The 27,645-nt window shown below is 42.0% G+C and overlaps 2 protein-coding genes across 5 annotated transcripts in view; one reads left to right on the top strand and one right to left on the bottom strand.

Annotated features, from left to right (window-relative positions):
* RAB27A (RAB27A, member RAS oncogene family) overlaps positions 1-24,374 on the bottom strand; it is a 30,269-nt gene extending 5,895 nt beyond the window's left edge. The window contains exons 1-3 of one of the 4 annotated variants that reach the window (XM_063169647.1): positions 24,093-24,210; positions 13,681-13,796; positions 1,366-1,538 (exon numbers count right to left, since the gene is read on the bottom strand). In XM_063169647.1, coding sequence (XP_063025717.1) covers positions 1,366-1,518 — 153 coding nt within the window. In that variant the 5' untranslated portion in view covers positions 1,519-1,538; positions 13,681-13,796; positions 24,093-24,210. Of the gene's footprint in view, positions 1-1,365; positions 1,539-5,479; positions 5,621-13,680; positions 13,797-24,092; positions 24,211-24,351 lie in introns of those variants that run through there. The other 3 variants (XM_063169650.1, XM_063169648.1, XM_063169649.1) reach the window with 3 other exon arrangements.
* A 2,103-nt stretch (positions 24,375-26,477) lies between these two features.
* The window catches only part of PIGB (phosphatidylinositol glycan anchor biosynthesis class B), a 7,505-nt gene continuing 6,337 nt past the window's right edge, over positions 26,478-27,645 (top strand). Inside the window, exons 1-3 of the mRNA XM_063170141.1 lie at positions 26,478-26,559; positions 26,647-26,779; positions 26,999-27,116. Coding sequence (XP_063026211.1) covers positions 26,478-26,559; positions 26,647-26,779; positions 26,999-27,116 — 333 coding nt within the window. The remainder of the gene's footprint in view (positions 26,560-26,646; positions 26,780-26,998; positions 27,117-27,645) is intronic.

The raw sequence follows: 27,645 nt of genomic DNA, 5'->3' as shown, positions 1-27,645 counted from the left end.
GGGCCCAATAGACTAGGGACTCCAGATAGATACTTAGAGCCACAAGACAAAATTAATTTTCATATTTTGATTTTCTGGGGTTTTTGCTACTTTACATCATGTTCAAAATAAAATCTAAGAAAGCAACAATGCCATCTGGCAATGTATTTGTAGTAGTAGCAGAACCTCATTAGCAAACAGGATATACTCAAGAGATAATGACATCTCTACTTAGCTGCCAAAATGCTGCTGAAAAATTGCTGAGGGTAGATCTTATCAGATCACAGCTTATAAAGCAGAAATTGGATGATAAAAATAAAAGCTGAAGAGTTTGCTCGGCATGAAAAAATGAATAAGGGCATTTATTAGTCTTGGAAGGATCAGATAAAAATAGATTCATTTCTTGTTTAGAATGCTTCAAGTTAAGTCATCTTCGTTACCTTCAAATGTCATTGTATATAAGCTTACAAGAGCTACAAACAGATCTTTACAATTCCACAAATTCAGCAAGTTTATGTATTATAGGATTCAAGCTCTGAAGCCTAAACCTTGTCCTGAGTTATCAAATATGCTGATCATGTAAACCACCATGTTTACAATCCCACTAAAGGGACAATGACTTATTCAAGAGACCAGTCTGGCATTTTACTAAGATATCTAGTCCTTGAATTACTGTGGTGCATGTCATGCACCAAAAACGAGTCTGCACAATGCCCATTACCCCATCCAGATTTCTGGACACAGGAAATCACCAGGCTACAATGAAAGATTGTAACAATGTAAATTGTTACATTTAATAGTTGTATGTAAAAACAAAAAGCTTGTGCCCACTCCATTTCTCAGAGCAGTAAGGACCAGCATCCAATCGGTTATGGCATTCTAGTGCTCAGCTTCATATGAGAAGTACATTTGCTTAGTTTAATAACAATTCAGGGGTTGAAAAAAGCAACCTTATATTTCATAATTTTCCTCTGCTAGTGGTGACTGCTTAGGAAGCCAGATCAGCTGCATGTACCATTTCATTTACATGCTTAAAAAACTGCACCATTGTTCAGTAGTCATTTCAGTTCATATCCAGCAAAAACATTTTACTACAGTTCAGTTCTTCCTTGTGAAAAGAGTTCAACAGTAAAAGTGCTACTCCAGGTCCTGTGTGCACTAGTCACAGAGGTGACACACTCATCAACACCTGCTGAGCAGAAAGAAGTGGTTTCTTAGAATCAGCTCTTTAACTTCTGGGGAAATAAGTCTGTACACAGCAATGACAAAAACAGCCAGGTCAGATGAGGCCTTTCCTGTCCCAGAATGAAGCACACAATCACACTGATTGCAGGCCTACACACAGACAGACACCATTTCCGAGTAGCACATTTCATACAAACTCACCACTCTCTTTTCCCGAAAGTCAATGCCCACCGTTGTGATGAATTTGGAATTAAATTTGCCATCTGTATATTGGTAAAGAAGGCTGGTCTTTCCTACTCCAGAATCACCAAGTGCTAGGAATTTTATGAGGTAATCGTAGTCCCCATCAGACATAGTGAGAATTCAGGCGGCACCTGAAAAAGCAAAGCACAAAGGAACAGTTAGTGCAGAACTCTGCCAGGACTTCTGACAAATGTTTAAAACACAAATCACTCCCTGCACTACAAAGCAGCAAGTGGCGGGGCCAGTTCTGTGCTGCTTTACACCACCTTCACTTTAAACTCTCAATTGCACAAATTACCAATATCAAATGCAGCTGAGACTGAAAAAGTGCATTTTTAGTTTTATTACATTCGTCTTACTGGAAAGGGAAGGCAACACAATTCTGACTTCTTCAGGCAAGACTGAAAATCAAGGTCAAACTATTCAAGGTATCTGGAACAGAAACTGCAGAACTGTTATTAATCCTCCTGGAAGCTGGGAAAAGCTACTTAATTGTACTAGCAATGCAATTCTCATACTCACTATGGCATTAGAACCATATGAAAAGAAAATTTCCTGGACTGTCCACTATATTTAAACAAAATTTAAAGTAATTTTCTATTAATAGCTATTTTTTAGTCTTGAATAAGACTTTCTTCTTCAGGTTTTGATTTTGAAGAAGAATTTTCAATTTTTAAAGTTTGTGTTGTGATGCTAGCTAGCCATTCAAACTAAATCTTGATCCTGAATTGACATTAAACAAACACACATTTTTTTCCATGGCTCATTACACATTTAAGAAACTTCTCTCTTTTTTCTGCCTTTTCAAAAATAACCATATTGTCTATAGTCTGATCTAAGTGCAGGAACAACTACAATGTGTAACAAAAATCACTGGCAAATTTCATGTGTACTAGAAAAGCTGATGTAAGTGCACTGGCACTTTCCTGTTGAGTAGCTACTGAGCCTCCCTCCCCCAAAACAAACAGTAGAGAGCTGCCTTGTGCTGTGTTCAAAGACATGAACATGAAAAGATAAGCCTAAAATAACCACTCTAAAAGCAACAGAAAACCAGCATAAAATTGCCTCTTATGAAGGACAGAAAAAGATGCCAAAAATACAAAAAAAATAGATTATGAAATAAAATTTTGAAAGAGTAATATCTGCTGTTTCAACTGTAAGTATTTTTGGAACTACTTGTAGCTTGAACTAGATAAAGATATTAATTTCAAGCCAAACACTGCAATAGTTTACATCAATGGCAAAACACCAATTAATTTCTTGAATATCAACTCACAGCTTGAGGTCTGGAACAAACTGTGTCTCCAGCATGTGGGCGTCAATCACCACCATTCAGCTAAAACCGTAACCATCTTAAAGCTTCACACCTTCATAATGGTGCCGCTCTTGGTTACAAGTCAGAGCTGTGACTGCTTGATGTGGCCATAAGCAGCTTACTAAAAAGCAGACTGGTCAGATTTACCCCAGATATTCTCCAGCTGAAGAGTCAGTGGAAAGCAGCTGACACTTTTTTCCAATTTTGAAAAGCACTGAAGTCTCCCTTTCCCAGCCAACGTGTATTTCACATTATGCCATCAATGCCAGTAAAAGCTTGCAGGAAGGGGGTTTAGGTGACAGAGTTCACACTCACCACTAGGCCACAGCTGGCTAATTCACATCCTACTGCTGTGTTTTAACCAAAGTTTTGCCATAGAGTAGAAGGCTGAAAGGGAGAGCTCTGCAGCAAAAATTACCAGTGAGCTTTTTACATAAATGCACAACGGCAGGACTGCATCCACCACACAGGTCTGAAGGAGCAGCATATTCAAGTAAACAAATTGAACAGGCAGCCCAAACACTGACAAAAGAACATTTTCAGAAGAAATTAAGAACTCTGATCCATCAGACACACTCACATGTATCAGCAAAAATAATTTTGGTGGGCTTGTTTCATTTTTTAAATCCTCTCCCCTGTTGGCAAAGGAAAAAAAAAAGTAAAACCAGATCACCTCTCTTGTAGCTCTACTAAAGTCTTTTCATTGAAATGTATCAGAAGAAAAGTATTTTAAAAAACAGAGATGGATTTTTTAAAAGACTGCATTTTATTTAGACTTCCATCTCACACACGGTGTTTCCTTTGCCCTCATGTTCTCAAAGGGCTAAGAGCTGTGTAAGCTCATCCTCTACTCAAGCACTTGTTCTTTCAGTCTCAAGATTCCCAAATTGATTGTTGCTTTTAAAAACTTAGATGTAAATCTTAGGGCCCGTGTGTTACACAAAGACAAGCTTGCTTCATGCCTCTTACTGTGCTATGCCACCTGCACAGAGGTTTTCTCTTGGGTGGCTATAGGTGCACAGAACATACTTTTGTTAACAAGTACCAATGACAGTGCAGCTGATCACTGCTGATTTACCCTCAGCAAGACCACACAGAGGAAGGAAGGGCACTGCAGCTCTGCCTCGGAGCTGTAGGGAACTGTTCCACTTCAGCTGCACCTTCCACTGGACAGGGCTGTGTGAAAGCTCTGGCCAAAACAGAAAGGTCAAGATTAGGCAAAAAAAGGTATTCCTACTGTCATATCTGATTTGTAAAGTGTCTGTCAGGACAAACACTCATCATTTGGCCCACTCAATTCTCCCTGTGCTTGGTACAAAATACAACTTCCAAAGGACTGACAGAGGGTGAGGAACCCTTCACAGGAAGGGCTCTAAAAATGTCTTCTAAAAGATTTGCTTGAGAAGGAAATTTTCTCCTCTGGTTTTGAAATGCACACACCTCTCGCTGCACCCCACAAAGTCAATCTATTATTCAAATATCTCCAGGGAGTGGTTCTTGTGAAACCCTGCAGAGTTAACCTATCCTCGGAGACATGTAAAGAGCTATTTTCATAGCAGTTTCAAGCCTTGTCCTCCTCCCTGTACAAATATTTAAAAAGTGATCTCCACCCTCTACTTCCGAGACCCGCAGTCCTAGTGTCCAGACACATTCAGTTTCACATAAGAGAAATAAGAATAGATTCACTGTAAAGTATATTCACAGCAAAAACTGCTGTGAAGCTTTTAAAAATTGCAGCCCTCTTACTAAAACCCACCCCATTTTTTCCTTTCAATTTTGCTTTTTTTAAATTAGGCTTTATTACTTCACACTTTCCAGTCTTCCCTTCCACTTTTCCATATCTCACATAACAGGAGAGTAGGAGGTAGAAAAGGAAGATTCTGAAAAAAACTAATGATACAATTAGAATTCACCAGGTCACCAAAACAAAATTGTTCCCATATCTTGCTTCTAAGAGTATGAACTCCTTGGTTAAAAAAAAAAAAAAAATCACCAATGGACAGAGTTTTAAGCTCTACATCAAGCCCTCCACAGTTTTGCCTGTTGTAAATCCCTCCTGAAATCCCATTCAGCTCTGGCTTTGCACTTTGCCTGGTATGCAGAGGGACAAGAGCTATGAACAAGTGCTGGAAAAGCTCCACTGGCCTTTTCCATGGCTGACAGGACCCCCACAGCCAGCATTTGAGCTGTGCCTGTACAGCTGCTGCTCTGGAGCCTACACACACACACACACACACATCAGGCCTTATCAAGAAGGGATTCTCTCCAAATCAAGTGCTCTTCTTGTTCCCTGCATTTCCTAGTCTGAGATACTTTCACATTACAGACATCATTGTTAATGGGTTCATCTTTTTGCCTCTGGGACACAGATATGACAGCACTATTGTGTGATAAAATATTCCAGACTATGGCAGATTTGCTGCTGTATAAATTAGGGAAATTGGCTTGGCATGCAGGATTTCCCCCATGCAGTATGCGAATAGGGAATATGCGAATATGCATCCTGAACTGGCCTTACACAAAACATGCAACTCGTGTGCTGCTACTGAGCTGATGGAAAGAAGGAAAAAGGAAGAAGGCAAAAGAGATGAATACATAGAAACAAGCAAATAAAAAAAAAAAAAAACCCAAACCAGAAGCATTGATCTGCAAATAAACACATGCATGCATACACAGTGTAAAATTCAGGAAATCTGAACATGCCCCTAATCAGACAATCCTCAAGCACATCAGTTTAAAGTAAGGCATACCACTTACCCCAAACTCTGCAAAAGGAATAGTCAGGGCACACTGGAGATAGTACTTCCAGCAGGAGTACTTTTCCAGCACCACCTCTTCAGCACACAGCCAAGAGGCTTACGTGTCAGCTGTTTGCATCCACGTTGATGGGTGCTCAGAGATAAAGAGGTGTGCCCGTGTCTGTGTCTAGGAGGGTGCTGCCTCACTGCATGGCTGGCAAGCAATTACACAGCTCACATGTCCCTTTTATTCCTAGAGGCAAACAGCATTTCAAAAGAGATTTGTGCAAGACCTGCCTTGAAACCCATCTAAAGTTGCTGCAAATTCACCCACACATCTTTAAACAATTGCATTGTTCCCAGCAGGGGTTTTCATTCAAAAATGCAATAATGATGGAGTATATGGATCACACCTGCTCAGTTATAGCTTTACATTCTTTACCTCTGGTTTGAGAATACAGCAGTCTTTCATATAAACTGTTTCCTTTCTGTTGAGGCTCCATGCTGGGGATTAGAGTTGACATGGACATTGGGGAAAAATGAAACCAAAATCCCCCAAAAGCAGAAAAAGAAGACACTACAGGTCTCTCAGTGAGATTTGTACAGATTTGATGAATCTGCAAGTGCACATCAATTCATACATTTTTTTTTTTCACCAAGGCACTACACAAAATTACACTTTGAGAGTGTTTCATGTATCACTCCATCTGTTCCAGCAGAAAAACTGAGAAAGTGACGCAGAGTGCAGAGGAGTAAGTCAGTAGTCCCTGGCACCACAGCGCAGCGAGGCCATAACCACATTCCTGCTCAGCCTCACCCTGCTCCAGGCTCCAGCAGCACCTGAGTGCTCCAAGAACTGCTCAGTCAGACACCAGCCAGCTCTGTCCTAACAGGGGACAGACACTTCAACAATGTTCCTGCTTAGTCAGCACTTGGTTAGATGTGCTTTGTTAAAACCTGCCAGATCCATACAAATGAAATGTAAGCACATCATGACAACAATTGTTCATAAACTCAAGTACCTGCTGTGCTGGGGGAAGAGAACTAATGAATATGCACTTCACCAAAATGTTCTGAGCTGCACTATTGTTTTTCTTAGGAAAATGTATGACCTGGCTTATTTTAGTTTTGGTCAAAATGACACTTTCCATGACTTCTGGGCCTTTTCTGTAACAAACAACATGAAAAAAAAATTCTTGGTTACTTTCAATTGCTTTACCTGACATTTTACTGTTACACTGTTTTTTGTTTCAACTGTAGATTAATTCTAAGGAATTGCAGGATCACTGTCTAAGAAGTGCCTCTTTCTTGGAAAGATCTAATTTTAAGGGTGCTCAAAATACATAAGAACCTTCAAAACTAGGTACAAGAACACAGGCTGGGAAGTTGTAGCCTCCAAACACTGATCTCACTTTTCCTCAGCTGAAGGTTCTCTAGAATAATTTTTCAGCATCACTGCAACTGCAGCATTTTGAGAGCACGAACTGATGGGCACACAAAGCACTGTGAGAATGAGTTACTACAGGAGATACAGAAAATTATAAATCCCACCCAGAAAAGTGGAGCAGCAGGTCTGATGTGGTGAGAACCTTGCACAACAGGCCAGGCAAGGAAACAGCAGCTTCTGGACTATATTTCCAGAAAACCAGGAGACACCAGGAATGGAGAAGCCAGGAAATGAAACAACAGTTAGTTTTGCAATTGCATTTGCATTTCAGCATCACCACACCAACAATCAGGCAGCTGGATTTCAAAGGTTATCTCAGTTACACAAATGAATGAAAAGCAGCATGGAACTGGAAAAAAACAAAGAATAAAGGCAGGAATGTTGCAGTTGGTTATTCAACACTCCCCATACAGGAGGAACTTTGTGCAGCTTCAACTTCTGTGCAAAAAGCACAGCACCATCTCTGTTCCCTCATCACTTCCTAACATGTTCATGCTCCATGGTAAGGAAATACTGTAGATAAAGGAAGATTTGCAATGCTATGTGATGAAAAGAGTTGATCTGTCCCCCTCCTGGGAACAAAAGCTTTTGCCTCACAAGTTGCCTCTTTGTACTCTCATCAGAAGCTGCTTTGAAACATCTTTACAAAGCGAATCAACTCCAGAGTAACTGGGGAAAGTAAAGCAAGCATTTTTAATTTCTTTTAAGCAGTTCCACACTACTTACTCCATCCTCAACCATTCCCCTCTTCCTCTAATAAATGCATTCAGCCACACTGGCTTCCAAGTGTGCTTCCATGCTTTTTCACTAGCTTCTAAACAGGAAATTCAGAGCAATGCTCAGCACCTCCCTAATGTGACAATTCTGACCACTTTGGGACCCACCTCCTTCCTCACAGCCCAACCTTAACATCTGGAATACATCACTGCACTGTACCTACTCTTCACGGGATCAAGGAATTATGAAGGACAGTCTTACACAGATACACACATTTTCCAACTGTTTCTGACAAACAGGAGCCACAGGGGTCTCACCCACAAAGTTGGCCATAGTCACACATGGGAAATATCCATGAGTCTGACCACCCACTGATTCAGCAGCACTTCCAAATTCAGAAGGGCAAGAAAAGAGAGCACACTTTCTGCCCACAGAAATAACCACCAAAGGGTAAAGGAGAATAAGAACACACAGGATAGCAAGAATTGCATCTTTCTTTAAGGAATGGTTTGGTTTTCCAGGAGATAAAGACCTCCAGCAGATAAGCAAACACATGAAAATGCACAATAAGAGGAATAATAATAATTTTTTTAAAAAGTTAAAAATCCAGAAGCTGAAAAAGGAAGCAGTTTTATATGTGCAGGTAGAATATAAATGAAATGGCATCTCCAAAAAAACGTGCTAAAGAAAGTGTAAGTTGTGCCTATATGGGTGATTCAGTAGACTGCAATACATGTCAGTCAAGCCATGCTCTTTGTTTAATTCCATTAAAGCACACACTGTAAATGGCCAGAGGAAAATATTTGCAGCTTCTTAAAAAACCCCAATATAGACATAGATATATTTCTCTTTTGGAACAGGAAAGTTCTCAGCTACCTTCTACCTTGTCTCATAGGCCAGATAACCTGGAATACAGAAATAATTCTTCAAGAGGTTACACTGCCAAGTTTATGGATACCAGATACATCCTGCATTAGAGAGGAATAATCTGGCAAAATGAATTACCCTGATCAGGATGATTAGAAGTCAATGGAGAAGCTCAGCTACCAGACACCTGAAGATACTTCCTAATCATTGTTAGATAAAAGTGAAGACCACACAAATATGATAGAAATGGGACTATAAAATTACATCATTCATCTAATATGATGTGGGAAAAGGGTGAGGCAAGAAGAACTGCAGTGCAGAATTTAATCCATCTTTTCATCCTTTGGACTGGGAAATACATGGGGTTTTGTTTTTCACAGGAAGTAAACACTTTTCCTTGCTAATCTGGTTGCTAATTGGAAGATTCAACAACCTTATCTTCAGCAGCCACCGCCATTCCTTAGATCTCTATTGAGATCTAAACTAACAGGGGTCACAGTGTAGAGAACCTCTAACATGTTGTTCTTCTAGTTATTTCTTAGCAAGTTAAATGCTTTCTCATTATTTAGGTGCCATTGAAATATCCAAAAATTTTAAGTCCATCAGAAGTTTTCTAAAGCAGCTAATCACAAGGCATCGTGGCCTTTTGGAACAGGACTAATGTCATCATTCATCCAGCAACCAGTGAAAACATCCTGCTCCCCAGAACACTGACTGGTCATCAAAGTTACTGACTGAACAACTAAGCCATATCCATTTCTAGTGAGATGGAAAACTCTATTACCCATGAATATCAGGCACAACATTAGGAATGATAAGTTACTGGTGAAAATATTTCATCAGTGGGATTTCTTAAATTAACGTAACAAAAAGGACAAAATAAGTTCATAGTTATCTGAGGGAAAGCATGAGAAACTGTCAGTTAAAACTCAGTCCAGCAACTAGAAAAGGTGGTTATTCTACTCCTCAAATCCAGCATCACAGGACAGTCAGAGATGCTAGTCTAGGAAGAGTACACAATGGACAGAGATGGAAGGATAGATCTAGATTGATAAAACTGAGGCTCACAGCTAGCATTCACTTCTCCCCATCTTTTAAAGATCAGAAAATCTTGACAGAATCATCCTTGCAGGTGCAGAGCTCACTGGACCTGCCTGAGGTCATGCTGCCATAGGGAGCCACTGAGAGCTGCAGGCTGGCAGCAAGACACTTCAAAGAGTTTGACAGGTGGGTGGCAGCTCCTAAGAGATCTCAAAAAGAAACTGAGCCTTTAATTTCAGAGTCTGTAATAGCTACAGTCTGAGAAAGAGATTTTTCAGCCAGTACTGAGCAGGACTTGTTCAGTAAACATGTTTGGAGATAGTGAGTGTATGTGATGCTTCCATGTCTCATAAATGCTATGAAAAGGTTAGAAATAACTTGCTGAGAATACACTGGTCATAACTTAACATGCCTATTACATAATAAAAAGCCACTGAAATAGGCTGTATTCAGTAGGCCACAACCTGTGCTCTTGAGGAAGTCACTAACAGCAAAGTACAAATATTCACAGAAATCTTCGTGTGACAGCAAGACACCGCCACTTTGGAGCGTGCTTGTGGCTCAAAAGTATCACTCAAACTAAAGCAAAGCTAAAACTACAGTGTTTGAGTGTGCTTTTCTTTCAGGAATTGAAAGCCAAGCCCCTACTTCCACCCTATCCTCCCTTGAACAGCTCTGGAACTGCAGCACAAATCACCACTGCCCAAGCCCTCTCCTGAGGCCCTGCTGTCTGCCAAACTACTCAGACAGTGCTTTGGCAAAATGCTGGCTTCAATTCCTGTCCTAGCACAGCTTTCTAGAGCCTCAGGGAAGGCATAATTCAAAAGAAGCACTGATTAGCAGCCTGATCTGCTCAACACAAAGCTTCCATTCAAAAAGCCTGCTTTTTTTCAACCTGAGTTGCCAACAATATTTATCTCACTGCTCAGATCAGAATCCCATAATACAGCATGAATTATAGTTAAATCCTGATATACAGCACAGGTTCCTGAGATAAACAGCACAGCAAACCTGAATTCCTTACACTAATTGGTGTTATAGAGGAATATATGAGCAAAGAAATCAAAAAGCAGCACAAGTCCAATGCCAGAGTTTGCCCATACCTTTCCTTATAGTTATTCCCAGATGGAGGGAGGGGCCCAAGATGGCTGCAGAGTAAAACCTCACCTGAAACCTGGCAGGTTGCTTTTCATGCTGTAGGTGCCTTCCTAAATAATTCTTTCATAACATTTCAGGCACACAAAGCATCCTCAAGTTTCACTTGCACTGACCTACAGTAACAGGCAATTCCCTACCTCTACCCTTAGAAATCTTCAATTAAAATTCAGAATGGTTCTGTTTATAGCTAATAAATGGCTTAGGCAACAGTAAGCCTACAGATAACCACCTCTATAACCCAAGTTCCAGAAAAAATATACAAAGCTTTTCTATGAAAATAAATTGCCAGTCAGAATGCTCTAATTGATCCAAGCAGTGCAAGTTTCCTGTCAAAAACTGTGTCAGGGAAATGTGCATGCAGTTATCACACCACAGTGCATACAGACTGTGCTGGCTGGTGAGACACCAAATAGAAATGTTGTATGCTTGTGAGGAACTCAAAAATCTCACACAAACTGCCAAACCAACTTCACAGAACAATTCTACACCATAACTGAGAAAGGCATCAAAACCTCTGGAATGAAGAATGGAATATAAAGGGTAAGTAATAGGAAAGAATTTATTCAGATATGCCCTTCTGAGCACAAGTCACAAGAAAAAGGGAGTATGTAATGGTACTGTCCCACAAGAGTTTCTATATGAAAAGTCTCATTAAAGTAGGGGCTGGTGTTTCATCTTCTGCTAAAAGACTGGCTTTGGCTTGCAGCATTTGGTTTGATTTTAAATCACTGCATGTGATTTACTACAGAAGAAACTAAGAATCCAATAATGGGATTTCAGTAAAAATAAATTAAGCTTGTGAAAAAAGAAAATCTCAGCACTAATCAGCACAGCTGCAGTGCCTATGGCGGAGCTGTGCTAACCAACCCACTCACTCCCAGAGAACTGCCTCACCAAGATCCCAGTTTTTCTGCTTATAACAACAGTTGCATCACAATGAATCAAAACAGATTTTTAAAAAGAAATTTTATCCCTATGTCACAGTGTTTAAATAAATTCAGAAGCAGGAACTATAGTGTTTCTTAGTTATGAAGTAAAACATTTTAGAAGACCAAATAAAAGTTACTCCTTTTTCTCCTTCCCATTGTCTAGAGCTTATTTTTCTCTTTCTACTAAGATACTTCCAGATCTTTTTCCATTAACTAGTTTTAAGATTTTTTGAGGACATTCTAAATTTTCTATAGTTTCAGAATTTTTGTTGGTCTTTTTTAACTTTTTTTCTTCAAGAAAAATGTTACTATTTCTCTTTAATGCCATTGTTAGTGACATGCTAAATGAAGCCCAGCTGAATTAGATTCCCAGTTTGTCTTTACCAGGCTTAATTACTAAGGCTATTTTGTTTAAGACTGTTATAAATGAAAGACACATTGGAAACATGGAAATACACTGAAATCCAGGAAGACTGTGGTGAAGGAAAGGATAGCAGCACCAAATGCTAGCATATTGTTTTGCACTGTAAAAAAGAATTCCAGCATTATCAAAATTTAATCCTCAAATAACTTAGGCTATTAGAAATGACTGCACTAAAATGTGCTAGAAATAGTTTCTGTAACACATTCAAAATGCACATGTAATGCAACAAATGAAAGTATTATGTAACAGTAAATTACAGTGAAGCAGCTACAACAACCAAGCCATCCAAACAGCACAGGAAAAACAAAAACAGTAAGCCAAGCATCAATGTCTACATAATCCTTTTTCCCATTTATTTTATATCAACTTTTCATACACTGGGGATGACTACAAGGAAACAGTAAGAAAATATGTTTATTGAACTACATTTATTAATTTCTCACTTCTGTTACAAACATAAGTCAGCTGTTGATGATCTGGAGGAGATAAGTCATCTTGAGACATTTTGTGCTAGACATCAAATAAAACCCTGGGAAAGCCTTGTGACCTCCAGAGAAGTGGAGAAGAATACTGTTCTGTTCCCTGAACAACTCCTCCTTGGTTATTTGCAGTCTATAAAAACTGGAGTTTTGGTTCATGACCAGGAAAATGCTGGTAAACACAAGGCTAGAAAGGATGCTTGATTACAAAATCATGCTTGGGGTGGCATGGCACGACTTAGTCAGGTGGGTACATATACTCTGAGTTTCTTCCAAAGGAGATCCAAAACACAGTAATAACAGCCCACCTTCCTATTGCTTTTATCAGAATTAATTTTAAGATTCAAGTCATTACTATACGATTGAACAAGGAATGAACTAGATGAGCGCTCATGGTTCCTTGCTAGTCAATTTTTATTTTCTTTTTGCAATTAAAAGTAACAGCCTGTGCAACACACCATGTTCATGCCTTTTATCATCCCTTCAGCAAACATGATAACAAACATGGTGCACAATGCAGTTAAAAACCCTGCCATTCTAAAGGACTGTTTTATTCAGTATCATTTAACTTTAAATGCTAATAGGAACACAGGAAGAAACAGGGGGAAAAGTTCAAGCACTGCAACATTTGAAAATACTGTGTTAGTCTGTTCAGTATTTTAAATGTTTTTTGCACAGCACACTCTACTATCAGGGGTCTAATTGTACCTTCCCTGCAGAACAAGTTTGCCACAGAAGACAATGTAGGCTGATGATTTGGGACCAGAACAGGCATCTTATGGCTCCTGGATCCAGACATTGCTCACTGCAGTCATTTTATTTATTTTCTTAATAAACTTACCCTGGTTTGTATTTAAGTCTGACTGATTTATTTATGAAAAGCAATGACTAAATACACACAAAAGAGCTGCAGTTTTGTCATTTAACCCCAAAGCCTGTGTTACATAAACCAAGTGTACTCCCCAGCTTTACATTTCCCTCTAGAACAGGAGGATGCAGCAATGCTGAACTCTCAAAGTCAGAATGTTCCAGGCAGCTTATTAAAGTGCAGCAACAGTGTTTCAAAACTCTGAACAGAACAGCTGGCACAGTCAGCTCAAGGAAAACAATGTAATAAATCTTCGGAAAATAAACAGAAAAGAGAAAGTGTTTACATACCTATGTTCAACAGCTGAATGGATCTGTAGTTTTCCAAATGTGCTTCACTGACAAGTTTCCTGACACAGGTCAGATCTCTTGAATACCATAGTCATGCAAAAAGAGCCATTTCTCATCTACAGGAAGCATCAGCAGAGAAAGAAATAAAACCAAAATAGTGTAGTTCAGACTAACAGCTCTAACATTTGCAGGGCATGGGAAGCTGCCAGCCCCACACAAGCACCCTCCCCACCTAATTACATTCAGCTGCTTGTCATGTGGTCTTGCTGACCGATCAAGTGATCTCTTTTCCCCCTTTTAAAAGTGAACAAAGTAGCTAACTAGATCTCCCTCAACCAGGTAATACACCTCAAACCTTGTATAAACCACTGACCCTCCTCCTTGTCTTTGGGAGAGGAAGTTGCAATGTGGGAGCACAACTTTTTCTAAGTATACCCAAAAAATAAAATATAGCAAACGCAGTAGTTTACTGTATTGAAATACAGCAAGCACCAAAGTTCCCCAAACTGGTTTTATTTCTCATCTTTACAGACAGCAGAAAAAGATCCTGATTACAAAACTGGCAAAGACACCACAGAGAGAGACAGAATCTGAAAGGATTTGGGAGGACAGTGGCAGCTGTACCGTTGGGCTTTGTAGGCATCTGTGTCCAGTCCTTTCTGCTGAACCACTTCTGATGGCAACAAGCTCCAAGAAGAGATCAGAGCGAGGATGTTGCCAGAAACTTTCTGAAACATAGACACTAAACCTACAAGCTCCTGTCCCTGCACAGTCCTAAGAGACACGTGCAGACATTTTAAACATTTAAATAACTTCAAGGAAATAAAGCTACTGCTTTAACATGTAAACCAGCTCTTCAGTGAGTCAGCTCACAAGAGGCAGAATCCACAGGTCTGCCCCAGTTTCAGCACCAGTGTCTGCACCAGGCACTCACTGCATGGAGGGCCCTGCACTGGGCCCAAGGGATGAGACAGGACCTTCACAGCCCCTGCAGCCCCACAGGGGTCCCCTCTCAGACACCCCAACATTAGAGATGCTCACAGGAGAGCACTGAAAGCTGTGGACAAAGAAACTTTCGCACTCACGTGTAAGATTTAGCTGATGTGAGCTTTTGCAGACAAGTGTCCTTGCACAATCCTTTCTTGTCTCAGTTTCTTTCCTCAAGCTGCTTCAAGAGCAGCAAAGAAAGGAAATTAAGGTGGTGTCTCCAGCTAGTCTGCAATCTTATAATTTAAAAGTGCTGCAGACGGGCTGCTACAAATATTTAACATATGGATTCATCTACCAGTAACAAAGACAACTCCACAAGCTTCTGAACTCTCACTTGTTTCAGGGCTCAACTATCTTGTCTCTTTTCATGTGAATCAAGGCATTTTTTTTTCCTTGCCCTGGTGAACATCTAAGTTGTATTATACAGAGCTGGAACACTTTTTCATGCCCTGCCTTAGCATTTTTCCAGCATTAACTAAAATCCATTTCTTTGACATTTACTTACAGGTTGTAATTTTTAAAACTCTATCCACTCTTGGCTCAATCCAATCTTCTGAAAATTTCACCAGTTTTAGAGACAAAGGCCCTTTTTTGCTCCCACATGCAATAAAAAAACAGAATTGTGCTCAATTTTCAGCAACATGCACATTTTTAATCTTTAACTGCTTGCTTCCCTGATCAATACCAGCACATTTGCTTAACTGTGAAGAAATATTCAGACCACAAGCACAGTAGAATGTCTGGTAACTGCTCCAGAGTGCAGAAGGAGGAACAGGATAAGAAGTGTTGACAGACAAAGCAGCAGTTCTCCTGCCATGTTGCAAACAGCCCTGGGGGGTAACTACGCACACACTAAGCACAAACTGTCTGGAACCTCAACCTCAATCTCTCTCAATGTAAATGGAGTTCAAACTCTTCCATATAGTCAGATGTTTGCCATCTTTAGTGGGAAAATAATTAATAAATAATCCCCAGTCTTCAGTGTTTTATTTCAGGATGAAATGAGGCTGTTTAACTTGTCACTTATCAGCTTGGTGTGAGGAACACCAACTAATTCTTCCTTCTTTCCTACCAGGCAAGGGTTTTATCCACAACAGTAAGACTTTGCCAGAAAGGTACAGCTGAAATAAAGCTTTCTTTGTGAGGGTGAAGTTATGTTGATCTCAAACTGCAGAGTTATGAACTGGGAGGACATCAATGTTTGGTTATTTATAGTCTCTGTTTTTAAACAAACACGTTTGCAGCCTCTCGGCAAGTGCTGCACAGGCAGCTGAGGCAGCCCTGCTGTGGGGGCAGGAAGCAAACACCAACCAAGCAGCAACAGCTGGAACAGGAACCACTGCAGGCAGCCCAAGGTGAGCCTTCCTCCCACTGCTACCCCAGCCCTAGGGGGTTGTAGGAGCTTGGGCAATTTCTTACTTTATGTAGGGCATCAAAATTACTGAAACTGTGAAATGTAGTTTTGAAGCTCCAGCTCTACAAAGGAGTACCTATCTACTCAGTTATTCAATATTGCCAATGTTTTTACAAGTTTTATGAACAAGAGGATCTGAATGCATGGAATTTATGGTTTACTTGTAAAACTTTTCTATGCTTTACAGGCCTAGGAATTTAGGAGAAAATGTGAGGAGGTAAACACAGTTAACAGTGTGGAGCATTCTTCAGTATAAGCATCAGAATATTTGCCTTCACACACTCCTTGAGGAAAGTTGCAGATGTCCAAACTGTCCTGTAGCAGATGCTTCTTCTGTAAGAAAAATGCTGGGTTGTTACCTGCCTGCAGAAATAAAGACATCTGCCACTGGAGAGAGGACTGGGAGAATTGGATCTAGTAACAACCCATTTCAGATAATGCTACAGAACTGTTTCCAAAGCCAAGAGCTGTGCCTAACATCAGTGTCATCTGCCCCTGCTCTGCAGTAGCATGCCAGTACTTCAGGGCAGAACTGAAAGGACCTGAAAGGAGGAGGTAAATTCCATATAAAAGACTTCTTTCTTTTGCTTTCCTCTCATCAATATCCTTTAAAAAATATTTTAAAAAAAGACAATCCACACTAATAAAATCAGCTTTCAGACCAGAACTGTTATAGCTGGACTTTGCCAGGACCAAATAATGAAATATCCCTTGAGTGATTAAAATAAAAGTAGGGCAGGCAGGCCTTCCTGCTACCCAAAGGCACAACTGCTAATATTTAGCAATATTATAGAGTAAAACTTTCATTATGTTCTTTCAACTGTAAGCCAATCTAGGCAATTTCTAGTAATGGTGACAGAGCTTTCTGTTAGCATTGCATGTGATAAAGCATTGGCATATTTAAGATCTGTAGCATTGTACATAAAAAGGAGGATCTTAAAAATAATCCACTACAAGAGAGTCTCCAGATAACTAACTTCCAAGAATTACCATGGTCTCTTCAACAATAAAAAGTTAATAGTAAAAGAATCAACAAATGAAAAGCATCAATTTTTCTTTCATGGAACATCATACTGCCTAAAGACAGGAATCCTTAGCAGCACTTCAAAAAACTTTAGACCAAACTCCATCATCAGAAAAAAAACATCAAAAGACTGCTTCCCAAATAAGATTTATATATGGTTATATTTGACCTCAGAAAAGATTAGTAAAATTATCCCCAACAAGCTAATTGATCTGTCAATTCTGTCAGAACTGCAAGCCTCTGCCTCTACAGCACTTTGTATTATGCAGTCTGTCCCAAGGCAAAGTGGAGATGCCTATTCCAGATCTGAATCAAAAGGGGAAGGAAGGAATCCTTAAATATTTGAATCAGATTCTCTCTTACTACAGTTCTGAAAGATCAGAAAAAAAATAGTATTAAAAAATACTGTTGTACATGTCCTTGCACAAGATGGTACAACACCAAGAAATGGTGAAACAAGGTTTATTTAAAATAGCAATAAAAAATGTATGAATAAACATGATTATTTGTTTTGAGTGAAATGAGCAAATGTGATCATTTTGTATGCAGGAAATGGTATTTTGGCAACATTCACACTACTCAAATTACATCACCTGTACTCAAAAGAACATTTAACCTAAAGATGGATGAACTATTTGACATGCTACAGTTCTTCTGTGAGACTGTGTTGGTTCACATTTTGTAAGACCCATGCAGTGCAGGCTGAGTGCATGCAGGGAGCACCTGGAGCAGCACTGCAGGAGACACCAGCAGCCTGCACTGGGTGAGAAGCTGTAAAAGCCCACCAATAATCTGATGTCTCTCTCTGCAGCCTGAAGAGCTACAAACCTCATTTTAGATCAATGATCTTTATCTACTTTAAAGGGTTGATGACTAAGTCAGCTTTTTAATTATAAAACAGTATCTTTACAGGAAGCTGCTATGCCCATTTAAAGGAACATGTGCACTACAGCTACCTAAGAAAGGATTTTCAATGTTTTACAATCCTATATTAATACAGCTTTGAAAGTTTCTGTCATATTTTTATCCACACTTCAGCTTAATGGATATGTGTTTATTCTTGGCACTACCTGATCCAACATATTGTTTGAAAAACCAATCTCAGCAGAGCTGGGTTTTCTTTCCAGCACAAGGATATCCTGTTCACATCTTTTCTGATCTACTTAATAGGGCAAGTGGTTCATCATTCTCCTCACAAGCTACCAAGAGTGCCTTTTGCACTTTAACTCTGCTCTCAGGAGGAAAAATGGAAAGGTTAATTATGTGAACTATGTGGCAGACAGAGAAGTCTGCTGCTTCTGAGCTACAGCAAAGTATTGCTGCTGCAGTGTATTGTTTGATCTTCCATGCAATAAAGCACATGAAACCAAATCAAACACCTGGGATGCCTATTTTCTTCTACCATTTCTTAAAGCATGAACACCATTAACATGAGAGCTCCTTCATATTCCCATTTATTCAGTGACTCCCCAGGTTAACTAACCTGACTGGTTGATCTGCCTTCCTTCAGGCTGTGCAGGAGGAATGGGTGGGCTTGGAAAGGTGGTGATTCTGCAGTACCTTACCACAGAAGGTCTGTCACTTCCATTGGCCCCATTCCACTCCCTGAGTGACTCCCAATCACTAAAAACGTTACTGCTCCCATTCTTCATGCTCCCACAGGATGCTAGGCTGAAGAAAAATTCCCTAAGGCTCAACACACCACACTTGAGATTATGAATGCAATAAGGACTTCTTGGAACAAAGCTCCAAATTTGCAATGCAAAAAACAAAGCTGAAATGAGGACATGCCTCTTAGCCTGGTTTCCTAAGGAAACAAAGCTCATTAGAGAGGGGCAGAGACACTGAATTTCTATTATTTCTGCCTTCTCGCCCAACATTTGAATCTGCTGATCAGCTTTAACACTTTTACAGAGGGGAAGAAACCACAAAGATCTGAACTTCCTGAACACTTTGTGAAAAATTGGCAAAAAAAAGGCAGACTGGATAAAGGGAGGAGTAGGATGTGAGCTTCCCCTGAAAACTGGCAGAGTTTCCAGTTCTGCAAGGGAAACCCACCAGCTGCCCAGGTTGTACCTGCTGCAGCACATACTGTGACAGCCATTCAATTTTACATTTACTTTCAAGTTGGATTTAAAAGACACTATATCTATTTTAAAAGCAAATTAAATTTAAGCACATCTATTATTAAAAAGAGAATGGAATAAATCCAGTGATGTTTCACCACATCAGCAGTTTAGATCTGGAGGAGGAGGAGTTGTCTTCTGTTTCAAAACCTACTAAAAAGCATGATTCCACTTTTGCAGCATGCTCTTTTCACAGGCCTCCCAAAGCCTGCTCTGCAGCTCCTCCTGACACACAGCAGGCTCTCCAGCCCTGTGGGCTATATCCAAACTGACAATTCTACAAAATTATCAAATATTTATATTCACCTCTTCCATTTTATAGATAAAGAACATTTTAAAAACTACTACTTTAACAACTCGAACTTAATTTAATAACTCCAACTTATATTTATCCAATCTAAAATTACGAGAATTTTGCTACGAAATTCAGAAGAAACACAATCAGACAGTACTATCTTCAAACTTGGTTAACAGCATCTCTGTACAGAAATGTCTATCCTGACACCATTCCAAGAAAAAATATGGAAAAATTAAGTATTAGTCAGACAGTTCATGCCCCGACAGAAAAGACCTGTCAAGCTGAATCAGTGTTAGAGGAGAAAGTCAGTGGAGCATGTGCAGTTATGTGTACAGGATCTGAAAGTGCTGCATGAGAAAATCTGTGGGAAATGGATAACACCAGCAGGGCTAGGACTGCCCTGATACCTGTATTTTGGGTCACATTCAGTCATGCATGAAATTTGGTTAAAACAAAACAAGTGGGGGTGGGGGAGGAGGAATATGATTAGCCTTCACAATTGAAAAAAAAATCACCATAAAAAGACCCAAATTACCCAGTTTTTTTGCTATAATCTGCATTCTGAATGTTATCTGGGTTTCCAAGCAGACAAGGAAAGCACCAGCCACTGGCAAGACGTAGCAGCAAATCATCTCATGCAAACCCTGCATGAAACCATTGCACAGCACAAGCAGACCCACAGCTGGGAGCCTTGAGCGCTGCCCTGCAAGGCTCAGAATGCACCACGCTCCATGACAGCCACACAATTATCAGCAGTGATCTCCAGGAGAAAGGTCATTTCCCTCAGCAACTACCAACATAAAATACCATACTAGCAAGACTGCTGGAGACAGGAGAAAACCAGAAAACTTGCATTTTAATTCACAAAAATGAATGAAGTTTTCTTTCCCCCCTACCCACCACACATGCTTTATTAGTCCTTATCACCACTAGCAGCCTTCAGTCTAGTTCAAATATTCCTTTTCCCCAAGGATATTACTGGAATTAATTGTTTTCCTCCTTTCAGTTCACAGAGCAACCATTTTCCTTACAGTCTTTGGGTGATAAGGGAACCCAATGAAACATCCCACAGTTATGAAAATAATGAGCCAGGCTTTAAGAGTGAGACTGGGCTGACTTTGGGCAACAGCACTTCTCCAGAGAACCTTCACCACCTTCTAATGACATCAGCTTAATAAAAGTATTATAAAAATTGTGCATCCATTGTTTTCATTTTTACAATCTGCTGTTTCTAATTCAAACATGAAAGAAGCTTACATACCTGAAAGCCTATCCTTTCCAACTAAAACTGCCCTAATAAAAGGCATTTCTTCTACCCATGGAGCTCTCCTTACCTGAAAGTATTACTGAAGAGTCAGTTTTTATCTACTTTGCTATTTATTCCTTTATCCTGTTATCACCTTTTAAACCAATAGCAGAACACAGCTGCAAAACTGCAGTCACAATCTCCAAACTTAATTTGTGCTCAGCTACCTGATTTGTGTAGCAGTGTCCTTGTACCCATCCAGTGTTCCATTTGCACATAAAATATTTCAGCAAGGTGTGCTCCTTACAGTCCTTTCATTCACACATCACATTTACACAAAGAATTACTGCAGAAGTGTACAGTTATCTTCAAAATACTTTTTGCAAGTGCCCACAAACTTGACTTTTAATTTTAAAACACTGGTTACATATTAACGAACTTCTTTTGTCCATTGCAAATCATAGATTTCTAGAAAAGCTCCACTCCTGCTGAGTTTGTATCTTCACTGCTGCTTCCTGCCTCTTTGCTACCTTACTACCAGTCTTCATGTTGTTTTCCACAAGTGCCTTTTTCTGACATGCTTTATTCTTACCCATTTCTCATCAGTAAAAGCATCAGACACAGAGAAAGAAAACAGCTATGAGAAATGGGTTTTCAAACTCAGGAAAATATCACTGCACTGGTTTACACTTTGATGTTATCCTCAGAGCCATAGAAACAAGGACATTTGCCTGTTTGGTTTTTTTTTCCTCCTGTAGACTAAAATACTGAAGAACTTGTTAGGTCAGCTCCAGAGTGCTGAAATGTGCCAGTATGTGAAAAGAATTCCACCACCCAGGATATGCAAAACTGTCACGCACCCCCAAAGCATCTCCAGCCCTTTGAAGCCACATCAACACCACAGGAAAAAAGTGTGCTGGTTGTTATATGTCATATTTTAATCTACATGCCATAAGGCTTATTAGATTGGAAAATAAATCACAGGCACTGAGACTACTTATTACTATAAATCAAAAGTACATTCTGATGCTTTATGTATGAAAATACAACAATGTAAGGGTGTTCCAGAAAAGAAAGTCAGGGCTAGGACTTATTCACAAAGCTCCCCTGGAGATAAAAGGATCATTCAATCATTAAGTGATCTCAGCTCATTTAACATGGTTCAAGTTAGTCCTGCCTCCTGACAGGGATGCAGTTCTGACTTAGAAGAGAAAAAAAGAAATGAGGAAAAGAAACCTCATAACCAGATGCTATATCCAGAGAGATTGATTGGGAATATATTTGTATAAATAGGAAAAAAAAGTGTTTCTGCTAAAAAAGCTGCCTTACAGGTTAGAATTTATCTATCCATGCTGTACTTAACTTTTTAGGCATGTTTGAAGCCAGTGCTGTAAACTCAAAGATTGTATCTGCAGCACTGAGTGGTGTCTACAAAGCAACAGGAGCAAAAGCAAGTTCCAGAGCACTGTGTACACCCAGCCCAGGAAAAGTTCACCTGTAAGTATCTAAATAACCCTCTGCAGGATCCACCACATGTGCAGAGCACAATAATGCAGCTTTAATGCAGATGGGAATATTTGATAAATTTGATTAATTATTTATAAATGCAACTTAATTACTTGCTGAGATATCAACAGGGAAAAGGAGTTCTCATTCTTTATATTCCACCTCTAGAGCCAATTTTGCCTGTTTCTTCGGATTAAATTAAATTCTAACCATCTCTGTTGACTGTGACAGACTGATCTTGGTAATGATGTCGATCTGCAAGTGCGGGGTTATGCTGGAAACTGACAGACCTCTCTGGTCATTTACCAGCACGGGAGACCCCGGGCAGGAACAGCACGACCAAGAATTCAAAGGCACACAGGGGTTACTGCATGCAATATTTGTTTCTGTAAATGTCAAATGCTACTTAAGAATTCTTTTATCTCACCTTATCTTCTCTTTGAAAGAAAAGGAAATGTGTAATCGAGTGATAAATTAATGTGTTCCCAAGTTTAACAAGAGTGATAAAACAAACTTACAGTCTGGTTTTAGACATCTGGTTGCTCATGGGAAATTTTGTTAACTGTGAAATTAAACCGGTGTAAGTTGTAGCACACCCTCTCTCCCAAACTCCTTTGTGCAAGAGATTAAGTAGATGTAAAATCAGAACCCTGAACGAGAAACACAGGAATATGCTGTTCTTTTTTCCATCTTTTTAACCATGCTTTTGAGACATTCATTTAGCATTACAAACACCATTCCTACATTTACCTATCAACATTTGAAATGCATATTGCAGTATATGCTATTCCCTGGCTGGAAAATACTTGGAACACTCACAAAATTAGTAAAAGTCTGTGACAAGAAAGAAGGGCTGAGACATCTATGTCAGATTTAAGTTTCCAAGAAAGGGTAGTATAGATTTTGGAGAGTTTTAAAGAAAAACCTGTAAGTGCAGCAACACACCACCTTGCAGAACTAACTCCAAACATGTATATGTTATCCTGATGAAAACCTCCTAAGAACCATGTATGAGGGAAGTGTTAGAAGAATCATACAGTCAAAAAGGTCAAAAAATTCATGATACACGTCTAAGACATAAAAATTGAGTGGTTTCAACAGTTCTAAGCATGTCCTTTATACTTTGCTAGCACCATCAAAAAAACCACTTATATATTAACATACTCTAGTTACTTACAGAGTTAGGAAAATCAAAAGGTGTTTCTAACGGACTTAGTTTTCTTTAGATCCAAGATCACCAAAGTGTAAATTCAGCCCAAGCATTACAAATCAGGCTGAAGGGCCTTCTCGGCACGAAGCCTCCCTTACACAAACACACAGTGCTCAGAAAGGAGCAACAGGTCTGTTGATAGTCACGCATAAGATCTGAGTCCCGGCTAGGCAGATGTAACATTATCATAGTGCTCTCACAACGACTGACCACTTTTTAAAGCCTTTTTAAAAAATTGAACCAGACAGGCAGTGCACTCTCCTCTGTAGAAGAAAGGCAGGTGTAGAGGGTGGGAGCTCCCGCAGCAGAAGCAGCAGCGCGGGAAGGAAGGCCCGAGCGGGGCTGTGTGAGGCGCTCCCGGCAGCCGCCGTGAGGGGAAGCACCTGAGGGGCGGCCCAAGGCCGAGGCTAAGGACGGCTCGCTCTCATCTCCGCGGCGAGGCCCCTTTGTCAAAGCCCGGGTCGCTGTTCCGGAGCCGTGCGGCTCCGACACGCAGTTCCCCGCCCGAAACACCGTCCCGGGGCTCTGGCCAAGCCCTCTGCCAGCCGAGCCGAGCCGTCCCTGCTCGCTGCCCTGTTCGCCTTTCCTGCCGCCCTACCTGCTCGCCTCCCGGCAGCCGGAGCTCCCGCAGCCGCGTCACGCCGCACCTGCCTTTTTTTGGGCTCCGACCGTGTCTTTTCCGTCAAGGCAACATCACTTCCCGTACAGCCCGAGGTGGGGGCGGGCCGGGCGGCACCGCCCCGGCGTGTCCCGGCCCCGCCGCGGCCACCTGGGCGGGCTGAGCGCGGCCCTCGGGCAGCACCGCGCGGCGCTCAGCGGCGTTAGCCGGGCTGGCTCCTCAGCCCTTCTCTCCTCACCTCCCTGAAAGATCTCGCGCGGCTGGTAAGAATTCATGAGAGACAAAACAGGTTTTTCAGCGAAAATCCGCGGTGCCTGGTTAATGCACACCACTGTGGTTTAATGAGCTCTTCCTGCCGCCTGCTGGCTGCCTGCCTTCCCCCGCGAGGGAAGAGTGCTCTTGACTCTCAGTGCTTTAAACCCGGCAGTCTCAAGAATTCAGCAAATCTTAAGCTCAGTTGCATCAATAACCCTTCCACCTGCATCCCTTCAGACACCCTGTTTCTTGAGGCTTTTCAAATTCAACTGCCATCTTTATGGACAATTCCAGTCATTATATTTACAAAGGAAGTGCCTTCTAGACCTGAGCTACACCTCTTCAAAATAACCTTTTCAATACTTAGTGGTACTGTAAAGGAAGCTGCCAGAGTCACTGCAGTAATTCAGTGATGGCACTGAACTTTTGTGGCAATATGTAGCATTTCCTTATAGAATCAGGGAATGGTTTGGGTTGGAAGGGGCCTTAAAGACCATCTGGTTCTAGCCCCCTGCAGGGACAACCTTGCATTAGACCAGGCCGCTCAAAACCCCATCCAGCCTGGACTTGGACACTTCCAGGGATGGGCAGCCACAGCTTCTCTGGGCAACCTGTGCCAGTGACTCACCATTCCCACTGTAAAAAAAATTCTTCCCAGTATCTAATATAAACCTGCCCTCTTTCAGTTTAAAGCCACTGCCGTGTAATGTCATGTCCAAACTGCAATTGCTGCACTCAACTGCATCTCCCAGCCCATCTTCTACTGCTATCCTCCCATCTCAGCTTCTATACCAGTACCTCCACCTACAACATGGTTCCTGGCTTAAAATATAGACACACAAACATTTCTTTCCTCATTCTGTCCAAACAAGATTGTGTTAAAACCAAAACCTGGCATAAGTTTGTCCCAAGATCTCCTTGGTTTGGTTTCTTTTTAGACTTATTGAAGTATTGAAGTATCTACTGATTTTGTTTCCCCAAGTCTCAGATTCTATTCTGTCAGACTAATCCACACCTCCAAGGGCCATGCTTCCTTTCTGAGCGACACACTGAGGCTCTTCTTAAGGACAACCCATTTTCCAGGCAGATTTATGTATTCAATATCTACTGTAGCCTCACTCTGTCAGGACTGACATCTGTGTATAAGCACATGTGGTACGTGTGTTTATGTACATATGGCCCGGTCTGATTATAAGCTACCAATGTTGGGTGCAGTTCCCTTCTCAGCCATGTGCACAACTGCTTTCCCAACTGAGCTGACGTATTAAGAACTGACACCATGAGAAGCAGAGAAAAATGGTATTTATCACTTGGAGGATCAGATCAGAGGCAATCCAACAAAACTCATGAAGCATAACGACACAGCAGCAGCTTTCTTTTTCAAGTTTCCTGATGTCATTTAAATTTAGAGGAGAAACTGCCCTTCAGACATTCAGCATGTCATCCATGATTCACTGACGTCCCAGGGTCTGGTACGAAAGACGCAGGCACGCAGCTGCAGCAGGCGGGCGGCTCCAGCGCGGGGCCGGGCTGCGGAGGAGGCTCGGGCGCGACGGCCCCGGCAGGTGACGGCCCCGGCAGGTGACGGCCCCGGCAGGTGACGGCCCCGGCAGGTGACGGTCGCGCCGGCTCCCAGCGGCTCCATTGCCCCTGACGGACGGGGCGTGCGAGGGCCGGGCTGCGAAGCGGTGCCCGGGAACGGCGCCGCACGCCTCCCTCAGGGCCTCTTGTCGGGCGCGGCGTCCGGCGGCGACGCGGCGGGGCCGTGTGGGGCCGCGGGCGGCTGGAAGAGCGGCCCGTAGATGTAGAGCCCGCTGGCCACGCCGAGCGCCACGGCCACGGCCACATGCTGCAGCGGCAGCCGCCCCCTCATGCCGGCAGGCGCTGCTGCCGCGCTCACGGACACGCGTGGGGCGGGAGGGCGCGCACTGCGGCGCGGCCCCGGGTCGGCGTCGGTCCGCAGCCCCGGCGCCCTCACCTGAACGCGGGACACGGCAGAGCGCCGGCTTCCCGCTGGCTGCCGGCACCGGACGGAAGTACCGGCGCTGTCCCGCCTCCCGCGGTCGCGCATGCCCCCGCGGGAAGGCGGCGGGGGAGCTGCGGGCGCGGATGCCGGAGGCGGTGCGGCTCCGCAAGCAGCGGTCGGTGCTGTACGGCTCGGCCGGGGGGGCCGCAGCGCAGCGAGGCGCCGGTAAGCGAGGCCGGGCGGGGAGGGGCAGGGGCAGGGCTGGGGGGCGGCTCCCGAGGGGCCCGTGACGGACCAGCCTCGCCCCCGCAGGTGCGGCCGCGCCCGCGTCGCTGCTGGCGCTCGCCCTGGCGCTGCGGACCCTCAATTGCTTCCTCGTCCAGACCAGCTTCGTCCCGGACGAGTACTGGCAGTCGCTGGAGGTGGCCCATCGCATGGTCTTCAAATATCCTTCCCCTGCCGCGGCCCCCGCGCCCTCTCATCGCTCCCCGCGGTGCCCTGGGCGGGTGGGCGCTCGGGCACGGCTTTGCCGGGAATAAGGTGTTGGCTTGACCAGCAACATACACCCCACCGCTCTGGCTCAAGGGACAGAAGGTCTCGATCCGAATGGCTCGGGTAAAGCTTTTCCTTTCAGTTGGTTATGATCTCTCCTTAATATTCATAATTATGGTTACCTGACTTGGGAATGGACAAGTAACTTAAGGGGCTACTCATACCCACTGATCTTTGCCAGCATGTACAAAGCATTACAGCTGCTGGCTAAGGATAATGTTCAGCTGCTGGTGAGTATAATCAAAAACTGTGCATCTGCTACTAAAATTCAATTTTAAAGTATTGTATTTAAACACAGCATATTTTTATCATTGTCTAAGTAAAATGCAAAGCCTTGAGTCTGGCAATTAGAGATGTGTGAACACAGAGATCTCACTGACTTCCCATGGGGGCAGAACTCAATAGATTTCCAATCACAACACTGATGCCTGCAAGTGCAGAGGTCTCTGTCCATCTCTTGGATTTCAAACTGATTGTGTTTGCCACTACATCATAATTGCACAGTAGTTCAGTTTTCCAAAGTGTTTAGCAATGTATAGAACTAACAACATCCCCTTTTGATTTCTATTGAAGATGTAAAGCAGATAATTCTACTTTCCATCTCTGAACACTTTCAGTTGAACTTCAGACATTCTCTGTTTTGGTAAAAATACTATCCTTACCCAAGGCCCTTACTATTTCATTTTTAAAATCATAAAAAGCTATAGAGAATACTCACCAATTCACTATTTTCATACTTGAACAGTCATTCTCTAATTC

The sequence above is a fragment of the Melospiza melodia genome, chromosome 15, assembly GCF_035770615.1.
Source record: "Melospiza melodia melodia isolate bMelMel2 chromosome 15, bMelMel2.pri, whole genome shotgun sequence".
Taxonomy (NCBI): Eukaryota; Metazoa; Chordata; class Aves; order Passeriformes; family Passerellidae; genus Melospiza; species Melospiza melodia.
The sequence above is the reverse complement of the archived record's forward strand: the minus strand, read 5'-3'. Positions and strand labels throughout refer to the sequence as shown.